The following is a 13,945-nucleotide window of genomic DNA, read 5'->3' as shown; positions in this document are numbered from 1 at the left end:
AATTTCAATAAAGTTTATTATATACAAAAATATAAATCAGTTTATCAATCACAAATTATTGTAAGTAATATTTTTTTATTTTATTTATGTTTTAAAAAAACATATTATAATATTTTGCTGAGAAACATTTGGATTAACTTCCTAGTTTTTATTATTATTTTGAGTGCCACCACATGCTTGGAACTTTCTATATATACCCATCAAACAGCTTCTCTTATCCCCTTTTCTCTCTTTCTACTCTTTCGTTTCCTTTACATTTTCCGGCGAAATGGAGGCCAAGTTGGGCGGCGGTGGCGGCGGCGTTATGGCGGCGACCTTGGACGATATCAAGTGGATCTCCTTTATGTTCGATCACGACATAAACGACGACGTCAAACCCTGCAAGCTCGACCACTTCACCGGCGCTTCTGGTCACCTCAACGACGCTTTCCAAAATCTGGTTAGTGCTCTCTCATCACTCTTTCTCCAACGCAACACTCATAAACTCTCTCTTCTTCGCTCACCTTCTATTCTAACCTTTTTTACGCTCCAAGTTCTCTTTTTCGCTAAGCACTTCATTGCACTGTTCAGTTTATCAGAGCTAAGACCAACGCAGCTTCTATAAGTAACAAAAACAACGTATATTTTTTATATTTAAAGATGACTTTTCTTTATTTGCTGGTGGAAATTTTTCAGCACATATAAATTAAAGTTGAACAATAATTATTGGACAAAACCTAGAACGATATTTTTAGGGAATAAGAAAGTTTTATTTAAGAATCTATTTTCGTGTTTAACCTATATATCTTCACTTTTAACTTAATTTTTTTCATGTTGATTATTGAGATGAAATTAACACATAATAATTATTTATTCATACGAAGTATCCTCTAATTTTAATCGTAATCGCAAAACTTAACTTATTTTTTAGTAGAATCAATTATTTATCAAGATATTGTATACAAAAAATTTGAATCCAGTTAAATGAATTTGGTAACTATGAAACTTTTACGCCTCACAAAAAAAATTATACATATTGCTTTGTTTAAATAAAAGAAAAACACAATATTTAATTTTGTGGGAAGAGAGATGGTGTTGAAAGGATGAAACCTGGTTTTGGAGTAGAATTATTAGTTTGTATATTCAAAACATAACAAGGAAAAGAGATTATTTATAGAGTCTAGTTGAAGTAAAAGTAAATAGAAAAGGTGAAGGCCACGTCAGCATAAATTGTTTTGTGACAAAGACATGCTGCTTTAATATTAGTAGCTTTTCTTCAGAATCAGAACTAAGCATACTTCAGTTCAGGGTTGGTTGGGTCTACATTTCTCTTTCTTTTTTCCATTTTTAACCCTTTATGTGAAAATTGAAACTAACTTTCCACTTTTAGAAGGGTTGTATTTTTATCGCCAGTCTTCACAATTTTAGTTATATTTTTTATTTTAAATATTTTACACACTTAATAAAAATGAGACATATAATTTATAGAGGAGGTTACTGTTAGGAATTAAAAGTTAAAATTAATTTTGGTATAAATGAAAAAGCATGGTCTATAATTTTTCTAATTTATGTATTCTAATTTAAAAAGTAGTAAAAAGGATTATTTATGTACAATTTTTAAATATTTCATTTTTTTAGTATTGAGTGGTTGACACGGAAACTAGGATGACTTAACTTCCAGGAAATCAATTTCTGATGGTAATTAAAAAGAGTTCAAATTTATATGAATATCTATGTAACATATATGAAAATTTTAATTATTATCACTTGTTACTTGGTATCATGGTATTTATGTTTATATGGTATTTATATACATAGGTACATATTACGTACTTCACTTAAAACTACGTGTGTGGAAATAAAAAAGTATATAATAATAAATCTAAAATGACTGAAACAAAAATACATCATATTCTAAATATTTTAGTGTGGATGATAGATATTTATACCCATAGCATTCAACTAATTATTTAAACATCTCGTATCGTAACATTACATTCTAGTTTCTGAATTACCATTGTAATAAAATTAATTAATTTTTAAAATCTTAAATTATCTTGAGTCTATTACTCTCGATCAAATCAGAACCCTAAACCCCATTTGTTTCAATTGCCCACAACGAACATCTCTAACTTGCCATGGAGAGAGTTGAAAAAGGGATCCGATTTTGTCCTTGACATGAACCACCTTCACCTCCAAAGAGGAAAAGAAGGAAGAACAAATTCTGAACGAAAAATTAGTCATGTTTTGCTCTTTTTTTTAATTAATTATAAATTGGGGTTAAAATCTACATAACTATATAATTGTAACATGGATTTTTTACTTATTTTCCTTTTTTCTAACCTATGATTAAAAAAGAAATAAAATTGCTGAGTATCTCTCTCCGAACCATGGACCATCGTGTCATCACCATCAGGTTCTTCGACATCGCCCTCTCCTCGCCGGCGACCAAGATCGCTGTGAACGGCGTGGAGTGGACTGGGCAAAGTACATGGTATCATAATTTACGTTTTCGTTTCCAAACTATAATGTTTATTTTACAATTAAAATTAATAAAATATGGTTATCATAAATAGAAAACTATATGGTAATTAAGAAAATATTATAATTAAAGTGTTTTAAGTTATTATTCCTATATATCACCTCAGTATTCTATCTCAAATATTTAAGAAAATATCATTGTTACAATTAATTAATTTTGGAGATAAATATTTTTATTACGATTTTTTTAACGCCTTCAGAATTAAGGGGAGAATGATTTTATAAACTACTTTTTAGTCTCCATCAAGTGAGATAAATTTTTTTTAAGTATACTAAAACAAATATTTTTCTCAATAATAAATAAATTAAATAAAGAGAGACTCTTCAGGTTGTGAGCATAATATCTAAAACAAACATAACAAACAGAGTTTACATATGCAAGCAAACTTCTTAACAACCTCCTATCACTAATGAAAAACGGATCAGCAATACCATTCTAAACAACAAAGTGTAATCAAAGCTACCTATAACTCTTGCCTCGTCAATACCAACTCAACCTCCTTTGTGTTACACGTACATAGGCTAAACAAATGTACAGATAAACCACTGTAAACTTTAAGCACTCTAAAACTCACACTTTTCTTCCTTCTCATGATGACTTAAAACTACCAAAGATACCTCTCCAACCTAGAGGTAGAATTAGTACTAACAACCCAGTATATTAAATCCAAACAACCATATGCTTATCCACATGTTGTAGAACATCCTCCACAAACTAACATTCCTGCATCTGTATAAAATGAATAAATCATGCTCTGAGTCAAAAACACCACCCATACCACACTCACCTATCCCCCCAAGGAACAACAACTCTTATCCTCACTACCACCCCCAAGAGACAAAAAAAAACACACATCTAATCACAAAACCCTATTATAATCCATCTCTCCCTCCCATTCATCTCTTCTTACTAAAAGATTTCAAGCATTCCTTAGGTTCCATCCACCACTCGAAGTAGGTGATAGCAACTAGGCTTTCTTTACTAGTTATCCATGATCACGCCTTGAGTTGTGCCAAAGTAAAAATCTCAGAGCTATCAACTCTGTCATTCTTTAAAATAACTAGATTTCTCTGTTTCCATATTTCCCCTACCACTATGATCCACATACACCGTCACAATCTATTTATCTTTTTTGTTGCCCAACCTAACTTAAAAAGCTTAAGTCGGCTCTCGCTTCCTAATGGTGCACCGTACTCACCATTATCCACTGACTACACATACCCCAAACCCTCAATGCAAATTTACATTTAAAGAAAATATGATTACTTATTTTCTCTTCTTCCCTGCACATAACACAAACTTTGCTTTCCAAATCTAACCCTCTTTTTTTCCATATTAACCCTTATCGGGAGTCTGTCTGCCAGAACTCTCCAAGCAGTCGTCATCTTAGATGGTAATGCCTTAATGCTCCAAAAAAAAAACTCATATAATGTTCTTAATTCTCCCTCTTCCTCCATTCTTAATCCCTTGTAAGCCGAACTGGCCTTGTATACTAGATTTTCATCTGCCTTCCATAACCAATGGTCTCTAATACCTTTTGATGAAGTTTAGTCCTCAATAAGATGCTTTAGAATGTTCGCCTCACCCACTTCCCATTTGAATAGATCTTGTCTCCACTCCATCTTCCATTACCACTGATTATTGTTCCAAGCTCTTGTCTGGAACAAATAACCTATTTTCTGTGGAGATTGAGAAAAGCCTTGGGAATTTAACACATAAAGCCTCCTTATCTATCCACTTATCCTCCCAAAACCTTATTAGCTTTCTGTCACCTATCCTCCACGTAACATTATCTTCATAATTGTTCTCCAATCCTCTTAAATTCAAATTCTCTTTAAGTCCTTCCACCAATTATTCCTTAGAGTATCTCCCTGCATTTTTTAGTTCTCTCCATCCTTCATACTTTGTGATGTGAGTTGATTTTAGATTGACACATTTTAGAGGTCACTCTTTTTTTTATGATTTTTGAGATTAGCAATTATGGTGAGAAACACAAAGAAGATTTCCACTGGACATGAACTTAACAAAGTGGTTAAGTTAGTGTGAAAGTTCTCTTCTAGAGGTCAAAAAGAAAACACAAATATGGTGGTTATGATGATGAATGTGTGAAATTAAAGGACATGAAAAGAAGCATAAGATGATGAAGAAAGCCCAACATAAATGAATAAAAGTATGGAAGAATGGTGAAGGAAAAGGAAAGAAAAAAAAAAAGGTGAAGAGATTAAGAGATGCTTATGGAATAAGGAATCACGCCACTTGGAGGGGGAGGAGACTCCAAGATGAGTGGTGAAGAGTCGCCACTTGAAGTGCACAAGCACTCAAGATAAGACCCAATTTCTAGGAGACAAACTCACTAAACACTCCTGTAGAGTTTCCTTTCTATTTAAAAATTCAATGTGTAAAATACATGAGGCAAGACACCCTCTATATAGGAGATAATGACTTGGGGAGCAAGAGTGAGGGTGGTAGGGGTGTCATTTGTGAGAAACCTTCTAGTAGGTAGGTCAAAGAAACCCTAAACCTAGGTGCACATGTCATGAAAAGTGGTCTTAGCACAAGCCCAATTTACTAAGTACATCCTACTCTAGTTTATTCTTCTATTTGTAATTTACTAAATCCACCCCATATTATGCTATATATACCATAATCTACTGAAATTAAAAATAAAGAGATTAGCTGGTGCTCAACTCCCATCATGTGGGTTCTGCTTCTGGTGGTCATCTGAGGAATGATAGGCTTTGAGGCCTGGTTATGGAGTGATCCTGACCTAGCCCTATGTCTGTGTCATGCTATACTCATCCTTCTAGAAGGTTGGGCTAGCTCAGTGGGTTCTCTATCTCTCAAGGCTTCATCACTTTGACTCTAGGATCTCTTTCTACAATCAACCTCCTCTGATTGTAAACGCCAAATCCATTTTCCTAGTAGTGCTTCATTAAATAGTCTTAGATCTTTTACTCCAAAACCTCTTTTCTCTCTAGATTCACATGCTTTTTCCCATGGAATGCATGTATTCATGCAACCTCCTTTTTATTTGTTTCTATAGGTGATGTTAATGTTCTAATTTTATGTTCTTTATAAGATAATATTTGGAGGGTTAATAATATTTGAGGTATTATTTACTTTAAAATTCAGTGTTTATATTATTATAGTTTTATCCTTAAATGAGGCATCGATAAATTAATGGAAAAATATGCATATTAACTATCTTTAACCCCAATTTTAAGTGTTTTTTTTTTAATTATTGAGTGCAATGAAACAATAATTTATATTTTAAATTTATAATAAATAATTTTTTATTTATCATATAATATTATTTTAAAATTATTAAAATTTAATTTAGAGATATATACTGGTTAATTGAAAGAGAAAAATCACATAAAATAATACTAGAATGTAACATTATAAAAGTAAGATGTGTATAAATGTTTATGATTACAATAGATAGGGCACTAAAATAAGTTACACAGAACTTGTACACTAAAAAAATTTGCCTTGCCCACTATCTAAATGGGTCCTTTTTGTAAAGGCTTTTCACTGGTGGAGGTGGAAATGTTTTGTTTCTTCTTGTATGAATGATGTGATTTGCTTTGTACCTTTTGCATGATACACTTAAAAATGAGAAAGGGAAAGATGGCACTATTTGACATAAAGAGATTGAAGAAACAAATGTAAATATATACATTAATATAAATTTTATAAAAGATAATGAAAAGTAACATGTGTTAAATAATATTCGAATATAAGTATTTATAAACATCATGGTTTGAATATAAGGATGATATATAGTGGTTTTATTTTCACTCCTCAAATGTAATTTTACATTATTTGGATGTAATTTTTGAAAAATATTTTTTCATCCTCAATGAGTTTTCAAAATTACACAAAATAAAACTTGCAACTTATATAGAGATCTTAATATTGTTGTTAATATTGCAGGACGCAGTAACTGCATTTTCAACTTGTGGTGGAATAACTGATAGTATCCTCGCCCACTTTCAAGATCTCACTCCCATCCAATCTACTATCTCTGCAACTATTGATTCTCAGTCTTCCATTTGTGGTCCTGGTAATTAACCAATATATACATACATACATATATATATATATATATATATATATATATATTATGCATATGAAGTTTTGTGTCTAAAAAAATTAGAAAAGTCATATTTGTAAAAATCTTAAAGCTCATTCGAATTTAATTTATATATACACACACACACATATATATATATATATATATAATACACACACAGATTACTTTTCTAATTATTATTAATTTTTATTTTCTAAATAATATAATTTATTATTTTTATATCTTGATTTTCATAATTTTATATTACTTTATTCTTTATATATTATATAGTATTAAAATATAATTTAAATTATTGTCAATTTAATTCAATTTAACATAATTAAATCAATAAAGTATGAACCAATGTTTTAAAGCATTGATGGTAAAAAAGTCTTTCCCAGCACTTTTTATATTAGACATTCATATCCAATCTGATTTGTGTTTTGTGTCTCACATGATCGTGAGCTCTTTTCTATTTCAATATAAAATATGTCCCTGTATAATGTCAATTATTTGAAGTTTAAAAAGTAGAATAAATTGTTTGGGAATTATTTGAAATTCAAACAGTGGAACAAGTAAGTACTGCGTTATTGGGGAGTATATTTTTGGTACAAATAATAAGCATCACTAATATTATATTCATATAGGTGATATATATATATATATGTATGTATGTATGTATATAGTTGAAGATTTAGGATTGAATGGTTGTTGGGGATGCATGCAGTTGGGAGCCCAGTTTGTGGTAAGAAAGCAAATGGAAGAGATAATGAAGTGAAAGGGGCGACCGCAACAAGTGGTTCCTCACGCGAGCCATCTGATGAAGATGATGAAGGAGGTAACTGTCAACGAAGCACACCTGTTGATACTAAGCGTCTTAGAAGGTACATACAAGTTAGATACATATTTTTGTTTTACCATAGTTTTACAATTCTTCCAAAATAAAAAATAATAATAAAAATAAAAAATAAAATAAAAAAATAAAAAAATTATATATATATATATATATATATATATATATATATCAGCAATTAAATTAAGTTACATACTATTCTAACCCGTATCCATCAACTACATAATTACTTTTCCGTAAGACTTAGATAAGACAATCAATACGTGACTTAACCTACATATAAAAAAAAAAAACGGAACAACAACCGTACTTAGTCAACACCTAGACCTAATACTAAACAGTTATATATATATATATATATATATATATTATTGAATTAAAGATCTAATTTTAATTAGAAAACATTAGAAAAAACTTGTAATATAAGAAATGATAATAAAATATAATAAACTTTGTACTTAGTTTTTATCATTATGGGTCAAACTATTTCGAGTGGGCTACCATTAGGTGTATCCTGTACTTCTCTACAATATTCATTTAGTGTAAGTGAGATTTTTTAGGTTGAATTTTTTGGGTTAATCATATTATGTAACAGTCCAGTCGAATGTAAATATAACTTTAGGTCAGATAATTTAGTTGATGTAGAAAATATTTCTACCTCGATTACTTTACAACTAATGGGAATGGATATTAAATAAAGAATTAATTATAAAGCTATATTTACATTGGACTATTCAATGTAAATTTACATCAAATTATGTATTGTTCAACCTAAATTTGAGTCAAATTTGATCATATTGATGTAAATTTCTGTCAAACAATACATAATCCAAGTAAATATTGACAAATTTTTAAATTCAGTTTATTTTTACTTAATCTGAAATGCACAGAAAAAACAATTCAAATATACATAATATTAACACAAACATTTGTAAAAAAAAGTTCAATAAAAGAAAGTTGAATCTAACCTAAAAATAAAAATAAACCTAACTATAATATCTATGTTAGAGAATAAAGGTTGTTGATTGTTCTCTTATTTCTTACCTGGAACAATTGAGATTGATAATTAAATGCTTAAAATATTTGACTCATGTTATTATGAAATAGTCATAAAAGTAAAATACACTTTAAAAAATCTTGAAATGTGTTATCTTTGTCCAATGATATCAACAATATCTGCACAAATGATAGCTCTCATACAGTACATAGTGTACTAGTTACATTTGAACAAATATGTTTTCTTATTACACTACAATGAGAAACAAGTGACAAAATTATTTCGATGAAACTTATAAATAAAATAATTATTGTATGTATAAAAGTTGTCTAACCTCAAGGTACATGAATTGCAATGTTCTTGTTCTTCTCCTTCCACTTAAAATATTTGTGTTAGTCACAACTCTAATTTATAGTAAGGACATATGTTAGTCGAAATACACTTTATCCTTCTAATAAACTTTTAGTTTTCTGATTGAGTTTTCCTTTAAGAGAACAAAATCAATTACTGTGTAATCCACACTAGTGTTAAACAGTGCTATAACGATGGTTAAAAAGGTCATATAAAGACGATTCAAAAACCGTCGTTATAAATCAACTGTTTAAAACGACGGTTCTAAAATCGTCGTTATAAATGAAAAATTAAAAACATGTATTTTTAAAGACGGAACCGTTGTTATAAATGCTTTTTAAAGACGATTCTCAGATGGAACCGTCGTTATAAATGTATTTGCTTAAAAAAAATTATTATTATATATATACTCTATAATTCTGCATAAAATATCAAATTTCCAAAATATAACAATAATGCAAGTAATATCATAATTTAAATATGAAAGTCTACATACAATAAATTAGTACATATAACATTCTACAAAAAGTTCTATAAATATATGAAAAAGTTTTATGTCATTCTAATAAATCATCTATCCTAAAGTGTTATACATGGTTACCTTAAGGTGAATCCCAGTGAGTTTTTTTGCATTTGCAATTCTCCTCCCACTCAACATGTTATATCTAGAATAAGCACTAAAATAATAAGATTTCATGTTAGAACACATAACATTATGTAATGTATGAGTAATAAATTTGTGAATGTAATATAATCATAATGGTTTGATAAATATCTAATTTATACTAGGAAACATCATGCAAAATTTCAGAATTTTCTAACAAGTGAAAGTATGGGAACTAAAACCTTAAAATACCTGAAAAATACACAAGTGAAGAGAAGAAGGAGCAGGCAGTGGGAGAAGGAGGCAGTGGACAGTGAAGAAGGAGAAGGAAGTGGGTGTGCAAGTGAAGAACGAAATGAAAAAGCGCAAGTGAAGATGAGGACGTGGGCGCGCGGGAGTTAAAAAGGGTACAAATAACAACGATTCTAGGGTAACAATCGTTATATACCCCTCAACAATGCATATAACGACGGTTCACAGAGGAACCGTCGTTATTTTAGGGTCAAATTGATTTTTTGCGATGGTTCATAGGGCAACCGTCGTTAAAAAAGATATTTACAAATTTGCCACCGCCTCTTTTTTAACGATGGTTTTATAAAAACCGTCTTTGTTTGGGATCGCCTTATTGATATTTTGTACTAGTGGACCCTATGTATAATTATAGGTAACTACCAATGGGACCTACATTGAATGATAAAGAGTTAGTTATATAATTAACTTAAAAAAATAAGTTAGAAAATTTACCCTTCAATGTATGGAGCCAAGTAAATATAGTTTTGTAAGTCACTTCACTCATCCATGTTTGTAAGTATTGTTAGATTGACCTTAGTATTCCCATATTTCTGGATGGATTAAGGCTAAAAAAATCCATTTATGTTTTATTTTCGTTGCTCCACACTCAATTTGTCTATGTATCCAACATTATGATTTATAAGTTAAATGAAATTATTATAATATGATAAACATATATGAAAATACAACTTACATGGCTCATAGTTGTATCACTAAAATGTTATGGAGGTTTCCCTAACAACCTCTAATGCATTTGGTAAGGAAATGAATAAAGGCACAATAGAATTATCGTCTCCAAAAACCCTATTGTCCCACTATATTATTTACAGGGATCTCCTCCTCAATCTCGATAATATGGTTAAAAGCTCGGATATAGGATAATCTTAAGCTTATGCCATCTCATCTTCGTTAATAATAGGCTCTCTTATAACTTGTTTATCATAACGAACAAAATCCTAAACAAAGGAAAAACATCAGTACAACATTGAAAGAAATTATAACAATAAAAAATATACAAAAAATAACACAGGACAATACCTTTGTTCGTGCTAAGAGATCAAATGTATAAGCTAAGCCAAAAATGAACCTAAAGCCTCCCCACCAATTGAACCTTTGTATTGGGAAAAGACACTTGAGTTGTAGCATCTCGACCTTCATCAATCGCCACCTGTTTCTTGTTAGACTATCAAGGACATCATGGATGGTTAACCATCCATCTATTTCTTGACTAATTATCGTGGGGGTTATTTTCAAGATATAACTCACATTGGTTTGGTACATTAATGTGAGTACGATCTACTAAGGGATCTGCAACAATACAACTTCCTTTTGTACTCACTCGAACAACCTCCAGAACTATATAAGGTGTTCCTTGATTTTGTTGTTAAGAACGAGCAAATGATTTTAACTTCTCATCAAACTCTTATTGCAAGGACTTCCATATTTGATTTCAATTTTTCTTTAAATAGCATAACCATTTTATGCAAGGATTTATGACTCCAAGAGTTGTCTCTGTGATGGTGGACACGTCTAACATCTAGTTTATACCAATAAGGAAGATTAAATATATTGATTGTTTCATCCAAATGTTCTTCTCAGTGGACTTTTTTTTATCTTTCCAAATACAATGTTAATGTTTTCTACATGCTCATGTACTTGTTCACCATTCTGGGGGTGTCAATGCAACTTCATCCTTCTAATGCTTTCTTCAATCTACGATATAGATGACTACGAACAAGAAACTTTTGATGTCTAGTGTATACAATTTTTTGTCAATGTTTTAATGGGGTATAATTAGTGTTTTCTCACATTTAAAACATACATAATGACCCTTCACACTATAACCGTAAGTTACTATATGCTGAAAAATAATTTATTGTTGCACAATAAAAAATTATCTTCGTAGTATGCCTTAAAACATCCACTTTTGTTTCTCACAAAATCTTCAAATCATCAATGTCTAGTTCCTGATTGTCTAGTTCCTAAAATAATCAATGCCATTTTTTATTGTCTAGTTCCTAAAATAATCAAAGACAACAATATACTTTTTTTTCATGCATAATCTGATGAATGTTAATCCACAAATGCTCAAATCCAATTAGAGTGAAGCATCCATTGCTACAAATGACAAACACTTAGGGTATCAAGCACAAATGCTCTCACCATCACCGTTACTTGAGAAGGAGAACAATATCACACGGCGAAATGTGAAGAAGAAAAACTATAGTGTTGTTTAATTTTTTTTTTCATCAAATGTCCTGAGTTCCAATGTAAAATTGTTTACTTTCCTTACAAAAGTACCACTGTTTTTTTTTGTCATATATGTGTATGTCAAATGCTTAAGACATAATTGACCCATTTTTCAGTGACTTTTTTTCACTATTAACAATTAGAAGTTACAATGGAAATTCAAAGAATCTTTGTTTCTTTTTCTTGAAATAAAATGAAATAGAACGCGCCAATTATTGACGGGAACAACAATTTAGAGACATGTTTTGTATGAGTTTTATCTATTTCAATAGAGTTGATTTGAATATATTAATGAGCATCATATGATTCATATCCATTGCAGGAAGAATTCTAATAGAGAGTCTGCAAGAAGGTCCAGAAGAAGAAAACAAGCCCATTTGGCTGACTTGGAGTGGCAAGTAATTTATCAAACAACACTCTTCTCACGTTTTCACTTTTTCTTCTTCTTCTTCTTCCTATTTTCTTATCACGCCATTCATAATATTTTTACACTCATTATCTTCATTTTTTTATCTCTTTCTTATTAGGGTGTATTCAACCTAAAGAGAAATGCTAAATAATGCTATTACCCTATATTCTAAACGAATTTTATTTTATAAAATTTTGTAAATATTGTTTCTTATTTAATATCTTTTATTTATGAGTTTATAAGTTTTAATAAATTGATTAATAATAATAAAAAATGTTAAAGAAATGTATTAGAAAAAAAAAAGCTACTAGTACTCCTTAACCTAAAAAGATGTAAAACATTGTTTTTTTCCTTTATCTAAATTTCGTACTTCTCTTTTTCAGGTAGAAGGGAGTGGCCTAGGCATAGTCCTTGCCCTTCTTTCTAAAAGAAATCCTCAAAAAAGCTTGCATGCATAGACTCTAGTTTCTTACAATATTATATATAAAATATCAAATATATTTTATAATTTATTATAATTGGGTATATTATAGTGGTATATTATGAAATTTGGAATTTTGTTTTGTCAGGTTGAACGGCTGAGGCAGGAAAATTCACACTTATTCAACCAGCTTAACGATGCAAGCCAACAATTCCGTGATGCTGATACCAATAATCGAGTGCTAAAATCAGATGTTGAAGCTTTAAGAGCTAAGGTACGCATAATCATAACTCCTTCAGTTTTCTTTCAGTAATTGCACAATTCTCATTTACTTTTAAAACATTATGCATTTTTCACTCCATTTAGGTAAAGTTAGCTGAGGAAATGGTGAGAAGGGGTACAATCACCCCTTTCAACAACCAGATTCTTCCAAGCCAGACTCAATTAAGCACCGTTTCAGTTCTCAACACCAATAATAATAATCTTCGTCGCATGGCACATGTCTCACCAACCATCACTGTGCATGGGAATGATGGTGCTTCATATGGTGGTGGAATCAGTGTTAGTGGAGAAACCTCATCACCCCTTCTGCTTGGAAACTTGGATATAGCTTCCAGTGATTTCAATAGTGATAATGGTGTGAGCTCTATAACTAGCATGTGGGCTTAATCAATGCACCACACATTGTAGTGGTGTCAGTTAGATCCAACTTTATGTGTGCCTTGGATAATTTAGATTAATTTGTAGGTTAAATTGTGGAAACACTCACTAAAGAAACCCTCTAGACTAGCATGTTGTGTGTTAAATGTTTTCTTCCTTTTTTTTTTCTTTTGTTTGTTATTACATTTAGTTAACAAAAATGAAGAAAATGAAGTGGGTTGTATCATTCGTAACTGTTTTTTAGTTTGATATAATATCATTTGTATTAATTATCGAATGAGTAAAAGAAAAAGTAACAAATAGATCAAATTTAAAAATAATTGAATATTATTACGTAAACAAGATTATTCATTTAGCACATCTAAAAAGGGGGACAAATATCAAGTCCCCTTTTAGGGTTTAGGGATAGGTTTGAGTGGTAAATTTTGTTGGAAGCAAATTTTATCCAACTCATATCCTGGGTAAGCTTGTCAAGGGAACAAAAAGATGTTCAGACGTGGGGTGTGAAGATTC

At 30.5% G+C, this 13,945-nt stretch overlaps 1 protein-coding gene across 2 annotated transcripts; it reads left to right on the top strand.

Annotated features, from left to right (window-relative positions):
* The first annotated feature begins 208 nt into the window (after positions 1–208).
* On the top strand, positions 209–13,658 carry LOC137813569 (basic leucine zipper 9). 2 transcript variants are annotated; one of them, XR_016519561.1, is made up of 6 exons: positions 209–439; positions 6,458–6,587; positions 7,324–7,480; positions 12,265–12,336; positions 12,921–13,046; positions 13,139–13,658. XR_016519561.1 is itself a non-coding variant. In XM_068615903.2 (6 exons), exons 1-6 carry the CDS (start codon positions 269–271, stop codon positions 13,439–13,441), a joined length of 963 nt encoding a protein of 320 aa, XP_068472004.1. In that variant the 5' UTR covers positions 210–268; the 3' UTR covers positions 13,442–13,658. The 2 variants fall into 2 exon arrangements, 1 of the variants encoding a protein (XP_068472004.1); XM_068615903.2 differs by having other exon boundaries at positions 210–439; positions 12,265–12,340.
* The last annotated feature ends 287 nt before the right edge of the window (positions 13,659–13,945 follow it).

This window comes from Phaseolus vulgaris, chromosome 1 (assembly GCF_051622355.1).
Source record: "Phaseolus vulgaris cultivar YP4 chromosome 1, ASM5162235v1, whole genome shotgun sequence".
Taxonomy (NCBI): Eukaryota; Viridiplantae; Streptophyta; class Magnoliopsida; order Fabales; family Fabaceae; genus Phaseolus; species Phaseolus vulgaris.
Note: the sequence above shows the minus strand (reverse complement) of the source record. Positions and strands in the feature narration are given on the sequence as shown.